The sequence below is a fragment of the Aythya marila genome (assembly GCF_965140915.1).
Source record: "Aythya marila genome assembly, chromosome: 9".
Lineage (NCBI taxonomy): Eukaryota > Metazoa > Chordata > Aves > Anseriformes > Anatidae > Aythya > Aythya marila.
Genome location: NC_139050.1, coordinates 9,541,758 through 9,559,679, shown reverse-complemented (window position 1 = coordinate 9,559,679; position 17,922 = coordinate 9,541,758). Strand labels below are relative to the sequence as shown.

Genomic DNA, 17,922 nt, shown 5'->3' with positions numbered 1-17,922 from the left:
ACAGGCGGAGTCCTGAGCTGAGCACTCGGACAGTCCTCTCCAGCAGTCTCAACACCTTTGACTCCTAAGTCTGGCTTACCGTACACATACTCTGTGCTCTGGTGCCTCACAGAAAAGCCCTCCCGCTCCAGTCATTTGCTCTCCAGTAGCAGTCACTGTTGAAGGCTTTGCTGTTAGCACAAAGGCTCAACACAAGTGGAATATTGTTGCCTTACTTACACCAAACATTTTAACTGGAGGCAGCTGGATTTTTTTTTTGCAGTCAGCCTTCTGGGTCTTCTCTTGAACTTTGCATCATGCATTCATGAAAGGTGAAATCCTTCAAGCAGATGATCGGTATTTCTGTTATCAATTCCAATATGCATCTCTCAAAAGACAGATACACTGACATATTAAAAATCACTGAACAAATAAGAAATGTAAAATTGTAAACACAAAATTCCTGATTATCAGCCTTTCCACACGTCAAGTACACTTTTTTGGGGGGAAATTTCAGATATTCACTGTCTTCTCAGGACTCCACGTGTACACTGTCTTGAGCAATTAATAGACAGTCCCCCCAAAAAAACAGATTTTTTATTGTCTAAAGTATTGCAATACAACAAATATGTGGTCTGTACAAAGGACACAATAGAGCAAGTTTAAATACAATCAGGAGAAAGAAGTCCCCAAATTCACAGTCCTCGGACATTATCTTATACCAGAACCTGAACCAACAATTTAAAGATTCACTGAAAAAAAAAACAAACAAGTTAAAAAATTTAAAGGTCTCCCAAGAGTCTATGGGTGTATTGTCTTACAGCAGAGATCATGGGGTATTCTGTGAAGGGTCACAATGGCATCTTATTGCCCTCAATGCTGATTTTCACTGCATGGGCCGATCTGCTTTTTTTCCTGATATCTGTGAATTTCCGCATCTGTTTGTCCAGTCGACTCACCCCTTTCTTAGAGGTCCCCTGGAACTTAAAAAATAAAACTAATAATTACCACTGAAAAAAAAAAAAAAAAAAAAAAGCAGACGTCCCAAAGGTTCAAGAAAGCAAGGCATGCAAGGTTCGACCTGCAAGAAGGATCTGATGAGGTCAGTGGTGTGGGGGCTGGGAGGTGTGAGGAGGGGGTGCACACATTTTCCCCTCAGCCCCCCCCAGCAGATAAATAATCCCCCCAATGTAGGCATCACATATACAGAAGTGGTCACACACACACACCACACAGAGGAAAGCTTTCCCATTGTGAGGATTAATAACCACGTTAGTTGTTCACACACTGGGTGAATATACAGTTTGGAATAGTTTCATATCTGTATCAGCTGGAGTTTAACAACAAACATACTTCACCACATACAAGCTTCCAGTGGGTGGAAGATTTTAGATATGGCTACACAGTAACTGAAGTGGGTTGAGTTGACATATCAATTCCAAACTGCAATTTATTTTAGAAGTCACTGATTAGTACTTAAAAAGCAAGAGATTATTGGAAAACAAGGAAGTAAGGTTGGAAGCAAAAGAAATGCCTGAGAAAAGCTGACCATACACATTGTCAGAAAGTTGCTGCATTTCATCTCTGTATTTTAACTGCAGCTGAGAAACTGAGATGACACAGCAGTTTGTGTTTTTTTGTTTTGTTTTGTTTTTACACAAATACAGTAACTCTGTAGAGAAACGCCACTGGAGAGCAACGACCTCCTGATCCCTTTACTTTCTCAAAAGCAGTTTTCCTTAACTAGACAACAGAAACAATAGCAACTTTATACCTTTTAAGTCCAGGAAAAAATATCCAGATATCCAGAATGTGCTACTTAGTACCTGACAAAACCATCTATGAAGAGCTGAACCTCTCGTTCCCATCTCCGAGGTGGCTGAGGTGGGGTTCCTCACCCTCATTTAATACTTTATTCAGAAAACTATCCACTGAAGTTGTATCTAGGATTTCACTGATTTTCAAAAGTTTTTTTTTTTGTTTGTTTTTTACAGAAATAAATATGAAGCTACCCTTCTGTCACTGTTTGTGACACCTCTGCTCACATAAAAGAACTGAAACGAGACAAGATATTGTCCAAACGGTTCTCATGTTGATGTACGTCAATGACTGATCTCTCTTCAGTCCCATTCACAGCAGGGAATTCTGTCCTGTTCTCCTCCTGCTGTCAACCACCCCCTAACTCTCCCATCAGTGACCTTGGATAAGTAGGCATGAGAAGTACCTTGTTTAGTACCAGTAAAACAGGCACAGGTGTTAGTACACAGTGCTACCAAGTCTGACATTAAGAGCTAAGACCTCCTGTGTCAGGTCAGGCAAACCTTGAGAACCTAAATGAGAACAGGTTTCACGATGCTCAGTCTTGCTCATCTTGGTGTTGAGCACCCAAAGCTACAGGTGCAAAGCTATTTCTGAGCACAGGTATTTTCACTTAATACCTCTCATTTGGACACCCTGAAGCCACAGAGGCAGGCATCATAGCAGATGTTACGTGCTACAACGTCCTTTTTCCTGCACAAGTTACCATTTAGGTCTCGGTACAGACTTTAGAGAATACAAGGAGAGTTTTCCAAGTTGAAGTTAGGGTGTACACACTCCTTTCCCGTATGTGCAAACTACCAACAGTTGAAGCACAAGCACTGTTCACACCTCCCTTGAGGGATACCTCTCAAACTCGGGGAAGGCAGTGTCATGGCTACAGGGGCATCCTGTTGCCTTCAATGCTGAACTTGATGGCCCGATGCACTTTGCTGAGTCGTTTCTGTTCAGCAAACCGTCTCTTGTGTTTTTCCAAGCGACTAATACCTCTCTTAATAGTCCCGGGCTAGAAATAATATCTCAATTAATGCAAAGAAGTAAAAATAACAGCAGAAAAAATCACAATAATTATTACTTCTTCCATTTACATGTGTTCTACCACGTACTCCAACCTTTAGATTAAAACCATACAAGGTAGATAGAAAAAACAAATAAAACACAGCAAAGGCCTCTACTGAAGCCTGCTAAAACTCTGAAGTTTTCACAAACTGGAAAATCATCTTAAAAAAGAACACAATACAAAAAAAAATGGAAGAAAGATAAAATATTGGTGACATACTAATTAAACTGCTGCTTTATTTTAAGATGTTCTAAAATTAAGAAGCCTATAATCAGATTCTTACCCCTAGAGAAAAGCTCTAGAACAGATAGGATGAAAATCTTTCTGGTAAGAGAAGCAATGACACCTGTGTGGAAGAATTTGATGGGCTTAACACAGCCCATTTGATAGCAGAACTTGTTGTCTACTCAAATTAGAAGAGGCACATACAAGGAACTGCTGTATTGTACAGTAACCACAGCAATAAGGCGACAGATTCCCAGACAGCTGAGGTACAGAGTCACTAAAAGAGACCACGCTATGCCCTGCACTGCAGCGCTTACCCTGGAGGACTCCATCTCCACATTCCACTTTGGCCTAACCACATAGTCCTTGTTGGAAGGCATTGGCACCCTCGCACGTGCACAGAAACCAGGGTCTCCAGGTCTAAGAGCCCTGCAAAAGAGAAATGTTGTTTTTAGACACAGAAATCTCACATAGGAAGAGCACTACAGATAGTATTCTACCTCTGGAAAAACGAGCTTAACCACTGACTTTAAAAAAAACCTCAAACTGCACATTTTTAGCACTATTAAAATACTTTTTTCTAGTCAAAAGAATAAAAATTCCAACCTACTTTTCCTCTCCTGTTAATACTTTCTCCAGATCCCTGCGGGGAGTCTGACCACCGGAGCTGCAAGAAAAATAAGATTTTACAGGCATCCACACACAAAGAAAGATAGCAACAAAAAGACAAGTGCGGTAAGAGAAGAAAGAGATCAGAAATCATTGTTCTTTTATTTCCCTTGTTACTTATACAAAACTTTTCTTTTTGGAGTCTTAGAAAGAAAGAAAATCTCATTTCTCTCTGGTATTCTTACCTACTCAATCTTCTTCGCTGAGGCATCTGTTCCAAATCTCTCTGTTCCCTCTCTTCTCTTGTCATGCCTTTGTAGTTTGAGGTAAGGCCAAAGATGGGTCGAGACCATTCATCTAGTAAATAAATAGGTTAATGAGCACATCAAATTTCTCTCTAAACCAATCTGATAACTAAACACAGCTTTCAATGTTCACTTATACTTCCCTTCAACCACACAGATGATTTTTGAACTCTTAATATTTCAGGGAAATCCAACCTTGTGGACAGTAACAAACTGCTTTTATCCATAAAGTCTCTTGCTATTGCTTGCATTTTTGGAATCTCTCTTAGCTCTAGAAATATTTAAGTGCCAGAAGCTCCTGCATGCCACAGTGTTATTTTAGAAATATGAAAAATACTTCCTGAAGAACAGAACAATTTTGTAATTAGTTTGCAGTCATTCAGGATGGAATACACTACACATGACTACAGCTGTTTAAGAAGTAAATTTTTAGATGGTCATTTAAGACCTCTCCTCCATGGAATAAATGGAGCACCTTCTTCCTTTGCTAACAGGTAGATGTGGTCTGGACAACTAGCCAAGAGAGAATTTGGGCAACATAAAAGCTATTATCTAGTTTTACAGCAGAACAGGAAAAACTGCATGCAGACATTAATGTAACAGTGTTCAATACGAGCTCTGCAAACAAAACTATCACAGATTAATGAGATTCCTACATTGCAGAGTTAGTTCTAGTACAGACAATAACAATGTGCAACAGAAAGACTGATGCAGAAATTAAATTACCAGTGAAATCTAACTGAAGGAAGAGAAAAGGTTTACATACTGATTAGCTTCCCTGCCATATCTTTGTTAGGTCTCGATTCTTTGGGGTGTTTGTAAAGGTACATCACAGCTCTTCCAATGCCACTGTGCTTCAGGGTCTCTTGGCTCACGCTGGGCAGCTAATAAGGAAGTTTGGGAAAAAAAAAAAAAAAAAAAAAAAAACAAGAAATGATGTCTGAACAGATGTGTGTGAAGTGATGTGTGAACTTTGCAAAAACCAAAACCTACCTTCACAGTAATCTTGGAAAAAAGTGTTTTGGCACTTTTCCACTAGGAATAAGTTAAAGGTTCAAGTATCGAACACCCAGACATAAATTTACTTGAACATTCTTATTTCTTATACACAAATTGAGCTAAGTTTCCTGAAGTATTTACTCCAAATGCTCATGTGTTTATATTACCCCAAAACAGAATTACTGCCTTCTAAGCATTCATTTTACAAGGATAAAAGTTTACATGGCAAAAGCCACATATTCAATTATAACCTAAATCAGTCAGAATTTGTGCAAATTCTTATGCAACAACAAATTTCTAAAGCTTCAGTCAATAGAGTCACACAGTCATGCTGCAAGAGAAATTTAACTTCTGTTCTGCTATCAAGATTATGCCACACTAATTTTACAAATGCAGCAAAGGCTACTTAAAGTGAACAATCACAACATATGAGCCACAGAGAACAAGGGAAGATAAGTCACTAAGCCATTTAGATTCATCAAGAACCTACAAAAGCCATAGCATGTACCTCCCTGATAGAGGATAGGGAACTTCACACATATGGTTCCCATGAGACAAACATCTCCTGGCTGACTGCCAGCACAGCTATTTGCTTTATTGTGAACATAAGCAAAAATTTTGTAACGATTATGTGTCTGAAATTCCCTAGCCAAATTTTGCTCAGATAGACGGAATATCTACAAGATACAGAATACTCATTAAAAGCAATGTGAAATTTAAACCAAATGTATTTAACTTGCTGTTTGCTTCCCCCTACATTTCACACTGCATGGATCATCAGTAACATCATCAGCAGTTATCAACACACATTTCTGTAAAGCATGACCATAAAAACCTGAAGCTACCAATCAAATACAGTTAGAAATCAGTTTCAAACCTCTTGCAGGATTTTCAGAAGCTCCTCTCTTATCTTCAGTGCTGGCAGACTTCGGTCTGGAAGAGGAGAAAGCCATTCTTTGATGGCAGACATTACACCACTATCGATGAAAGTTTCTTTGAGGTCCTGCCTAGAAAGTTTAATGTATAGATAAGCCATGAAGTCATACAGGAATACACCTAGATCTTAAGATGTGATGGTCCTTGAAACACAACAGTATGTTTGAGTTTGTTAATTTAACAGGTAAAACTAGGGATCATTTTTCATTTTTTTGAGGTCACCTAGCTCCAGCATTTACCTAATACTAAGAAAAGCGTTTCGCTGCATGCTCAATACAACTGTAATGTCACCCTATGAAATCTACCAAGTTCCCAATATTTCCAAAGATGATAATCATCTGGAAGAATGACTTACTTTTTAAGATGCATAACTACAGTCGGTAGCAAAGTTAATTTCTTTAGTGCGGGTTTCTTTTGTGTATTCAGCTGTCGATCCTCCTGTAGAGAGTTGAAGAATCGCAAGTCAATCAAAAGAAGAAATCAGGAATTCCCATCCACTGCAGTATTTACAGGAAAAAGGTCAGTAGTAAGTTACTGGAGAATTTGCCTTTAGCAGGACCACACTAACTTTATAACCTGGCTCTATCTTGCTACAATTCCAAAATACATTTTATACAACAGTTTCTCTTAAAAAAAAAAAAAACACCTTAATCAACATTCTCCTGGAAAGAATGATCTGTGTTTCTACTTCACAATTTACATTTATTGCAATAAACTGGCATTCTGCAGGGTCTTGTATGCTAGCTATGCGTAGCTATCCTAGAAACGCTCATAGCAAATCTCACCCAAACTACAACAAATAACTAACCAAAACAGTAACAAGTGAAAATACATGCATTCACATCACCTAAAAACGTAACTATAAAACCAGGTGGCTTAGAGGGATGCATGGTAGAATTAACATTAAAGCATGCATACGTGTATGAAGTGCTAGAACAAAACCTGTCTCAGTTTCAAAACAATGATGTGATTACCACCTCAGTCCATTATCTCACTATCTATTCAAAATGTGGGATTAAGTATCAGAGAGACCCACTACAATCAACAGATTTGTCTCCTGCTGTGTTTGTACCTTTCCAGGTGCTTAACTCACTGAAGGCTCTTTCTACACAATGTTTTTTTTAATTGTGAGAGAGGAGATTCTTTTAATGCTCTTCTGTTCCAGAATAGCTTTATAGGCACATGCTAAACAACTAAAGATACCACAGCACTGGAGCTCAGCTCTTCCTCTCTCCAGTATTCCAAACTTCATTGCTTTGTTTAAAATATTTGACCACCATCTTGTTGACGACCAAGAAAGCCACAGTTGTCTCCCAGACCACTATCTTACTCTGCCCTTCTTCCCCAAACACATTAAGAAAGACTCCTCTTTCTAAAATTGCCTCCCAATTGCTTTTAATGAGTTTCACCATGCTGTTAAATTGACTGCTACTTCAACAATAGTACAGCAATAACAAAAGGCAAGACCCTGGTAATAAAACACAACTCCTTGAAAGAAGCAGTCTGCCAAGGGATAATTCTATTGTTCTACAATCATCTACCACATTATTGTCATTCAAGCCCTTCAGAAAAGGTTTCTTCTCAGGAACAAACAATTAAGTACTGTATATACTACTAATTGCAGAGTGAAATCAAACCGTAGTCTCTATCTCAGGATTTGATATACATACATTTTACATAACATGTATTCATCCCTTTTTATAGGGCAGTTGATCCCAGCTGATCAGTTTACCAAATTAACTAAATATCATCTTTAAAACAAAGCAGTAATTCAGACTAGCAAAATGACATTAAACAGTTGTTTAGATACTGGAAGCTTTCAGTAGCGTACAGCTTACTAATCCTGAGTAACAGATACCTCTATTTTACTGATTGCACAGGGGAAATTGGTGTTTTTGGAACCTAGAAAACCCACCTCTGCAGCTTCATTCATCTTCACAATCATAGCACTGACCACATCATCTGCATCACTAATAAAAGTTCCACCATCACGGTTTCGTCTACGCTTGCCACTCATACTCTTCTTTCGCTGCAGCATCATGTCAAAATCTGACATGAAGTCCATACTGAAACGCAAGAAGAAAGTTTGCTGATGGTCAGAAGTGGGTTGATTTCACCACCTTTGTAGAAAATATTTTGTATTTCTTTAACAACCGTTCCACAAATCTCCAAGAACTCTACAAGCATTATGTCTCAATGCCCCCCGTAAGATAATTAGATCTCCTCAGTATGCTAACTGGGAAACTAGCAAAGGGCTTCAGCAGCTCTGAGATGCCCTCAGAAGTCTGTAAAAGACCTTACTAAAACACCTAAAGAGATGCACACATCCAGGGTTGAAAATGTGCTAAAGTTGTCACTGAAGCAAATATTTAGCTTTCCTGTACCTGCAATACATTGCTCTAACTCTACTGGATCAGACAGGAAGGAAAGAGGAGAGAAGCTGGGGTCAAGCCTTGGCACACCTTATCCCCTACAGCAGCAGAGAAACAAAACTGTGACTCCAGTGCTCCTTCGCATGGCCTGATGCTAGCAGCAGGGTTAGATGTTTGTTTCATTAGACGTTCATTTCATTCAGGTTTTGATATGACCTACAAAATACTACTACTTCTCTGGAGCAGGACCAGCAGCATAGGCAATCTGCTGTGGATTGCCAAGTGACTGAACTGTACAAGCAGAGCAAGTCATGGTCTATAAAAACATGCTTTCTGTAGACACACAGCCCCTTCCTTGCCTTTCATGAAGTCTAGCCAAGTTTTGGATGAACCTTTTTGCTCAAATATTGCATTTGCTATTAACAAAGGAGTACGTAACATATCCACTTACTGCTTCCCTCGTTTGATGTTATCATCAGAGTCCGACTCATCTGCTGTCTCCTTCATCTCTGCATCACCCTTCTCTTCTTCCAAGTCCTCCTGGTTAAAGCCCTGATGGTAAAGGCAGTGTAAGTCAGTGTAGGAATTAAGACAAAGCATCTACGCAGGTGCCTGACTCTTACACTCTAAATGCTTCCTCTAAATCCTCTTCAGATTTACCTGAAAGAGGAACAAAGGATTCCTAATTTCACCTATGACTGTCACACCAATGGCTCTCCCAGTAGTAGCACTGTGAAGGTTATTTAACTCAATGAGTCCAGCAGATAAAAATCTTCATCCCAAAACAGTACATCCTTGAACACGAATGCAAACCCCAACAGGCATTCTAGGAATAGCTTCCCATGGAGATTCCATCTGGCAACCGAATAAGAAACATCCCCAATAGCACTTACGGTAAATTCCTCTTCTTCCTCATCACCAGATTCTCCAAATATATCTGCAATCAGGTTCCTGCGAAGGTAATAGTAACACTTATCTATTTATACTGCAGTAGTGAGAACTGCATTTCCTGAGAAATTTCTAATATGGCTGAGTGGAGATCCACCTTCCATTCTGCCACACTGCCCTTCCTCTTCACACTACCAATAAAAGCAGACATTCATTCTCTGGTTGGTTTTCCTCCATTACCCCATCAGTGACCAGCATCACTACCTGCAGCCCTGAAGGAATTCACATTCCCACGAGCACTTACTCTTGTTCATTTCCAGATTCACTGTCACTGCCAAACAGATCTTTCTCTTCTGTTTTCTTCCCAGCATTCTCTTTTCTTTCTTCCTCTTCTTCACTATCTGATACCATATTTTTCTTCCTTTTATCAGATTTCTCTGAGGCAGCATCGCTATCTGATTCTTCAACATCAGAAAGGATTCGTACTTTTTTTGCAGCTGCCAACAGAAAGAAGCATTACTGCCTGCCCAAACATAATTGCCATTTAAAAAAATTATGTCCATTCTAAAATCTTTTTTATTCAGTTGGTAACTAACTACATACAGTACACCATCCATACAAACTGGTAATTTCAGAACTTACTCTCATCCCTAGTGTATCTTAGAAAATATAGAGAAAAAACAGCAAAGTAAAGAAGTACAATGGAAATACTCAACATGAAAACAGGTACCACCATAAAGCAACGTTACTGCAGAATATATATATATCTTTTTACTTGTGTTAAGCCTACCTATTACTCCAAAACATTAGATACATATTCACACAGAAATGCAGTTAGAACAATACCTTCTCCAAAAGCAGTTGTACTTTAAAAGCAAAACCACTTTGTGGTTTCACATTTATCTTAGATGCTTTCTTCACATAAAAATAAGGGATTAACAATAACGCTACTACTTGTCATGTCACATTTTTATTTTCATACTAAAGTTGCTTACGTGCTTTCTCAGTGTCATCCTCACTGTCAGAAAGAATGGCTGTTTTCCTCTTCACAGTCTTCTCCTCCTCTTTCTCATCTTCATCGCTGTCTGAGATTTTTCGTCTCTTAGGACCTTCCTCTTCGCTGTCAGAGCCCTGAAATCCTTCCCTCGCACGTTTGTTATCTGAATGATGAGAATCATTCTGCACCTCCTCCTTCCTGTCCTCGCCATCACTGTCATCAGACTCTATTTCTCGTTTGTGTCTGGAAGCAGACTCGCTCTCCGAGTCACTGGCTGGCTGCTTGCGGACCTCCTCGTTCTCCGAGTCACTGGCCGGCTGCTTCTGTGTTTCCTCATTTTCAAAGTCACTACTGTGATCCCTGTGAGGTTCTCCATTTTCAGAGTCACTAGCTTGATGATTTAAGGCATCTTCATTTTCAGAGTCACTTAAATGCTGATTTGGACGGTCCTCAGCATCAGAGTCACTGTCTTTCCCTCCATGATCTGCTTCATTGTCTGAATCACTTACATTGTGATTTGGAGGCTCCTCGTTATCTGAGTCACTGTCTTTTTGCCTCGGTACATCTTCATTTTCAGAGTCTGTCATACGAGGCTCTCCTGTTTGCCCATCCTCTTCTCCATCACTGTGTTCATTCTGAAAAAAGAAAAGTAATTTTAGGCAAGTAAGCAAAAATCTATATAAAAAAGATTTAAAAAAAAAGAAAACAAGAAGTTTGAGTTTTTGCTTGTCCTTCCTCCCATGTGATTGCCAAGGGTACTGCAGACTGAAATACTTTATTTTACATATATAAAATGTATACAGAAATTAGATGATTTGAGTCAAAGGACTCACTATCGTATACTACAGATCAAGAAAAATATTAAGAGATCAACAGAACACCATCCATCCTGCTACTCAATCCTATTTTAGAAACAGAATCAAAAAAAAAAACACCACCTCAAGCGAAGAGGCCCAAGAAGGGTCCAGTCTTTCAAGTCTAAATACTTAATTACTTCACTTTAAAAAGTTGGGCCTTCAAAATGGTTTAGTCCAAATCCCACAAAATAATGCAAGTAAACAGACTCCCACACTGGTCATTTCTGAAGATCTCAAATAGACATTTTTGTACGAAGTACATTTTACTGAAACTGCATGTGTTACTTTCAGAGTAAAGCCCAAGAGAGCTTGCACCCTCTCCTTACTTAACAATACGCCAAGACCAAAAGGCCTATAAAAAACAGGAATAAAGTTTTAATTAGAGCCTTAAGAGCATTATTAAGAAGCTTTGGGTTTCGGTGGGTAAAAACCTAAGAACAGGTTCAACAGTTCTCTCCCTTAAGCTCACAGCTCCCATGCCTACACAGATACCTGAGATAATTTGTGTGTATAAACACACCAACCTTCTGAAAACTAGTGAAACGCAATCCTTTATGTCTTCTACACAGTAACAACAGAGCCAAACATTCCATTTATGGAAAAATCTTCAACAAGCCACCTGTCTCTATCCTTATTGACGACAGAATGCAGTTTTATCTTTCCTAGAAGATCTAAATTCCACTTGGAAAAAAATGCATTTGCCTAAGAAAACAAAATTGGACTCTCTTGAACTCCCGTGCCTTAATTCAGCATGTCTACAGCAGTCACTGTCACAATAATCCCGTTTTCAGCTGAAAAGAACACTGATGAGAGCCTCTTTCCTAAATACTTCTCAGGGAAGCTTTTTTCAGGGATGATTCTCTCTTCTCAGCTGCGGACTCATTTCACTAGCACCTTTGCAAACTGAGTATTTATTGTCCTAGGAGATGCTTTAAGACCTACATGTCCTAGAGCTTCCAAGTCTCCTGTTAGCAGTCTCTTCTCCTTGATAGGACAGACTTCCTCTTTTTATTTTCTATGGTCATTCCACACCCACATTCAGAGCCACACACAATGCAGGTGTATCTATCTATCCTACAGGCATGACAAGCAATATTATTAATCTTTATGACATATGAACACGAAGGACTTTTAAAATAAAACAAGTAATAGCTTTTAGGAATTACTCCTTCCACAATTATATTGACTGATAAATAACATTACTTTTTAAGATTCTGGATCTTATGCATTTATTCTCTTAGCTAGTACTTCATAAAGTGACAACTTCTAAACAACTGCAACATTACTAACAGAAAGTTACACACTGGAACAAAATCAGGACTACAGAATTTTAAAACACACTTCAAATACCACTTCACTGCTTCCAAGTTACCTAATGCTAGCTATAGAACTGCAGCTGTGATAACTCGAGTACTTTTCTGTCTCCTGCTTGTACTTGACCCTACAGTAGTGTCAGCCTTTTGAACCATGCTGGTGGCACCATTCGGTATTTCTCATTTCTCCTTACAGAGCGGAGATACAGTTCAGTTAGAAATCTGAAATTGGAATTGTAAAGAATTAAATAGGAAGGATTTACAGAATTGAGGGTGCAGAACTAAGGAACACCACACACCCAAACTGCTCCCTGTTTCTCACAGGATTTTATTTTGTGCTCTTCATCAAAATGATGTATTTTCTCTCACAGTATTAATGAAGAAAAAAAGCTACAGCTGCAAAGGGAAGAGGAAATGCAGATTTTACAACAATGTTACAGACTAGATCACTGAGAGGAGAAGAAATGTAGAGGTCTACACTTAAGTTGACATTTATTAAAATACACGTTCTTCACTCCTTATTTCTGTGCCATTTAATGTTTGGTGGTTTTATTTGTTTTTTCCTGATTTCAGATGGCTGATACTGAGTAGGTACTTATAACTATGTCAGCAGCAATAAAGGATTTTGCTAAACAAAACCGAAGAAATCAACAGAAATATTTCTGTTTAAACTATTAGGTTTACTATCTACTATTTACTATTTACTACTATCTACAGAATTAAAGAACCAACTTGAATTTATAACAATTCTTAGCCACTCAACATTTTTAAGGTTGAAAGCATAGCTGCAGGTTACGTATGCTCCTATTCAGGATGTATTGCTAAACTACAAAGAAGTTCCTATGCAAAATCCTTGGTAAGAAATCATTCCAATTATATAGCAGTATTACTAAAGCACTTTACAACATACTGAACCTCAAATCTATTATGCAAACTGACAGTCACTCTTCAGAGGGAAGCTATTTGGGGAGGGGAAGCATCCACGCATCCTAATTAGCTCACACCATGACCATACGGTGCTTTGCACCACAGAATCACGATGGTAATTACAGCTTCTCAACTCCACTGCGATACCATCACCTACAGAACCACTTAAGAGAGAACTCAGGAAGACACAGGTAACAGGTGTCCCGGCACAGTTTGGACAGACAGGTATCATCTACTCCAGTCCTGAACCTGTAAAGCACAACCCAAGCTAAGCCAAAAGCACACAGTTGGACAAGCCAAGACAGCCGGCCCTGCAGTGGGACGACACGTGCTACCTCGGACTCAGCACTACATCAACGCAACTGAGCAGCTTCTAAAGCGGAGGGGAGACACACCTGACTCGCTCAGAACCTAGGCAGAACAAACAGGCCCTGTCCACAGCCATTTGTTGGTGCAAGGTCTTCTGAATAAATTAACGCATCTGTGAATGTTTTGGAATGTATTTCATGTAGGAAGTAAGTGCAACTTCACAATGAGATGACTTAACTCTGCAGGACAGTCCACCTGCATCTCTCCCCTACCTCCCCTCCCCCCTTTTCTTTTAAAATGATTTGTCTCTAAAAAGGTGTGTTCAAAGAAATCAATTATGTAATTTTGGAATTTCCTATTTTTATTTTTCCAATTACTTAATTAAAAGTTTAGACATCCTCAAAAACAAGTAGGTCTCAGGTAATTGCTACCACATTTTTCTCTAATTCCTTTGCTTTCTTTTCTTCCTCCTCTTTATCTATAAACTTCTTAATTGAGATGTCCTTAATTTTTTTAACTGAAAGAATTCTGTAACATGAGGCTTTAGTACAGTATAAAGTAAGGAATACATAAAAATCAAATTTACAGTGTTATCCTTCCATATAAAAGCTTCAGTCAGCAAGTAGTTTATTGGATCAACATGCAGCCACTTTTAAGATGTACTATTATGGTAGTTTAATAAGTTCAACAGAATTGACCCATCCACTACAATCTTATGAATGACATTTGTTAAACTAAGGTATACATGACCTTCACGGGCAGATCAGGAAGCTTCTGTTTTCAGAAATGTAAGATATTTGTGCATTTCTTAGCAGTCACAGTCAAACCATAACTTAAATGAAGAAGACAGCAGCAACTTGGTTAGAGTGTAAGATCTAAGCCATTAAAGATTTCCGTATGAGCCTGACTTGTACAAACACTGTAAATGTGATTTAATATTCATTACTGTACTAAAACTATGTGTTATCTAATTCTATTTGTCTGAAACAGAATCAGTAAGGACATCAAGGAGAACATTTATAGATAAAGTGGGACTGGGGGAAGGAAAGCCAGAAAAGAATTGTGGAAAAGAAAAACCCACATACCTGAGACCTACATAAGTAATTCCTCAGGATTCCCCTTTTCTTTAAAGTTAAGAACCTGAAAAAAAAGTTGGAAAGTTTAAAACTTCAGTTCTTTAAATTTGAGTTCTAAATTAGAGACGAAATAGTAATTAAATAGACTTAACTGATTGGGCTGTCTCAAAGGTATTATAACCTTTGAGTGTCATTCCTCCCACATATTCCTAAAGATGAAGGAAATAAGAGGATGAGAAAATTTAAGATAAATAAGTTACTGAAAGCTACTCTCCTTTCACAGACAGCAGCTCCACATTATCAGTTGAGTTGCGCTTTGATGTACAGAAAACATCAATTTACTAGGAATATAAAAGTTCGTAACAGAATACTTAAAACTTTGTGTCTTATAGTGAACGTGAACCTTCAAAGGCCTTAGCACTTGATTCAATGTGGTTAAAATCTTAAAAATCCTTTTTTTGTGTGTGTTTTTTAAATGTACTTTGTGTATTATTTTATCTACAGAGGAAGATTCAACAGCCAACGCAGAACAAAACCCTTACAATAGTGGAGGTACATGAAGAGGATCCGTAAGCAAGGATAACGGGTCCTAGTATTTTTGATTATTTAAATCAGAAAAAGTCATGCCAAAGATGTAAATAATAGTTGACTGCTCTTTAGGCCAGATTTCCAATTACTTGACCACAGTAAGCAAAATTTAAAAACCACAGGAGTACAGAAGAGTAAGAACAACCGACCAAGTCTTCAAACACCAAAGAAAAAGCTTAACGTAACTGTAGCAGCAACATGACTCTCCACGCTCTCATCAGAATTCCCTTCCACTAAAACAGAAGCACTTAATCCTTACCAAAGACAGTTATTTCTGTCACACACAAAACCATACATTTTCCCCCACTGAAATCCTGATTATCACAACAGCAAATGCTGCCTGACAACTCAATTTCTTCCACTGTAAAGAAGTATCAACAGCTTTAAAAAAATCCAAATCTGCTTTAAACTCAAATTCAAGTAAGTGTGAAGAACTTCCCTTTTATACTCTTTAAAAACATATTCATTTACTTTCTAACTGATGAAACTATGAATTCAGTAAAGAAAAAAGAAAAAGGATTGTAAGTTATACTGCAACAGAGGTGAGGTAGGGGATGGTTAGACCAGATGATCTTGGAGTTATTTTTCAACCTTTATAATTCTGTTTGGTTGCATTTTAAGCGAGTTTTAAAGTGGATAACCACTGAAAATCCAGTCAGAGTCAATCCTGATCTTTATACAACATGAAACAGAATTTGCAGAACAGAGTATAACGTCTTTGATTTCAATTTTGAAGAGCATCACACAGCTTTCCATAACAGAACTTTGCTGACAGAAGACAGGATTTCAAAGCCAAAATTAGTCCTTCCTAGAAGGCCCTACAAAGACCTGATGTAATTCTATCTCGAGACAAAAAATTCCTTAAAATTACCGTTAACCCCAGAATTGTCCTAGACACAGAACCTTCATTTTTATCAGAATCTCTTTCCAACTACACTAATCAAACCACAAGTTAAGCGTCTCCCCTCCAAAGACAACCCCAGATCAAACACCACCACCCTTTTCATAGGGTAGGATTCTCAAAGCAAAAAGCTCTTCAGAGGAAAGACGAATGCCATTTAGAAACCTGGCTTTCCACAAAGAAATCTATTCCTTTGTAAATGACAAAGTAAAAAATACAGGACAAAATAGTCTTCATCAGTAACTTTCACATTCAAGAAGAAAGACTAGAGACAAAAAAGCGTTCATTCTTTGGTAATGAAACATATGCTCCGTAATGCATGGTTTTACCATGCATTTTACCTTGCAGAATTTAAAGCAAAGTTCTGAATTCCTCAAAATCCATTGCTTACCTTTTCAAGCCCCAAAAAATTATCTTTTTGCAATCAAGTATGGCAATGTTACATTTTTTTTTTTTTTTTTTAGTACAAAACAGGGAATGCTATTGTAACAATTTAGGACTGAAATAAAAAGATACTACCCTACTTCTTGGTCAGGAGATTATGTGACACAACCCTTTCGGGACGTTTTGCCAGACAGAACACTTAAGAACAACTCAATAAATGTAAAAGTCTCAGTTTAAAGAGCAATATTTCTTTAAAATGAATATCAGTTTATGAGAGAGCAATCCTTATCTAGACGAAGTTCCCACGGTACCTCAGAGTGGTGCCCTATGCTTCCGTTCTCAGATCCAGAATGCTGCTCGTTTCCTTCATCTTCAACATCAGATCCTGAATCTCTCTCGTCTTGCACCGGAGTAGCTCCACCGTCATCTACTCCGAATGGAAACAAATAAATTAATTATTTAAAAAGTAAAACTCGGTGACGTCTCCCAGCGCTGAGAAGCGCCCTGACAGCCGCGATGGGTGACCAGGAAGGCAGATAACTCCCAGCAGCGCGGGGCACCGGCGGTGAGCCCCCGGGCAGGACGGCCGCGAGTAGAACCAAACGCCCCGCGGAGCCCCAGAACGGGAGGACCCCGCAGAGCCCTCGCAGCACGACCGCAGCGGCTCCACATGCCCTGGGGGCCCGATAACGCCCCGCGGGCCGGCCCCAGCCCCAGCCCAGCCCTAGCCCAGCCCCGTCCCAGCCCGGCGGGGCCCGGCCGCGGCCACTGACGGGCGCCGAGCGGCGGCGGCCCAGGACAGGGCGCGGGGCAGCGCAGGGCCCGGGCGCTCCCGGCGGCCGCTGAGGCCCCGCCGTGCCCGCCCGCCCTCCCGGGGCCCGGCGCCGCTACCTGACTGCTCCCCGCCGTAGTACTCGCTCTCCATGGCGGGCTCGCTCCCGCCTCGGCCCTCGGGGCTGGCGGCGGGGCGCGGCCCCCGGGGCGCCGCTCACCGACCTGCGCCTCCGCCGCCCGGCTCGCCCGGCCCAAGATGGCGCCTCCCCTCCGAACGGCCGGTTGCCGGCACTGCGCGTGCGCCAGCCCCTTCCCCTGGCGCCCCGGCGGGGCCGCTCTCGCGAGACTTGGACGGGAGGGTGGGTGCCATCTTAGGGCGGTGCGGGCGGTGTGAGGGGGAGGCGGGGTGCTCCCGCCCCGTGTAATCGCTGGGTGCGGGGCGGTGAAGCTAGCTCAGAGTTTCTTATTTCTATTTTTTTTGTTTGTTTTTGTACTATAAACTAGTTTTAGTTAAGTACTGGGGCAACTGAAGAAGGCTATGAGAAAAAAAGACTATGTTGAGCTCTTGTATCAACGTGGAAACGAGTACGGAAATGTAAAATGCT

At 39.9% G+C, this 17,922-nt stretch overlaps 1 protein-coding gene across 3 annotated transcripts; it reads right to left on the bottom strand.

The window, feature by feature from the left end:
- Positions 1-558: 558 nt before the first annotated feature.
- IWS1 (interacts with SUPT6H, CTD assembly factor 1) lies at positions 559-17,594 on the bottom strand. Of its 3 annotated transcripts, XM_082767337.1 has the most exons (15): positions 17,435-17,594; positions 16,855-16,970; positions 10,187-10,823; positions 9,496-9,688; positions 9,197-9,254; positions 8,755-8,855; positions 7,847-7,997; positions 6,287-6,369; positions 5,873-6,002; positions 4,763-4,880; positions 3,937-4,048; positions 3,693-3,749; positions 3,400-3,511; positions 2,645-2,803; positions 824-962 (listed from the first exon to the last, which is right to left on the bottom strand). In XM_082767337.1, the coding sequence occupies exons 1-14, from the start codon at positions 17,466-17,468 to the stop codon at positions 2,675-2,677; spliced, it is 2,031 nt and encodes a 676-aa protein (XP_082623463.1). In that variant the 5' UTR covers positions 17,469-17,594; the 3' UTR covers positions 824-962; positions 2,645-2,674. The 3 variants fall into 3 exon arrangements, with proteins under 3 accessions (XP_082623462.1, XP_082623464.1, XP_082623463.1); XM_082767336.1 differs by lacking the exon at positions 2,645-2,803 and having other exon boundaries at positions 559-962; XM_082767338.1 differs by lacking the exons at positions 2,645-2,803; positions 17,435-17,594 and adding an exon at positions 14,680-14,734 and having other exon boundaries at positions 559-962; positions 16,855-16,930.
- Positions 17,595-17,922: the final 328 nt, after the last annotated feature.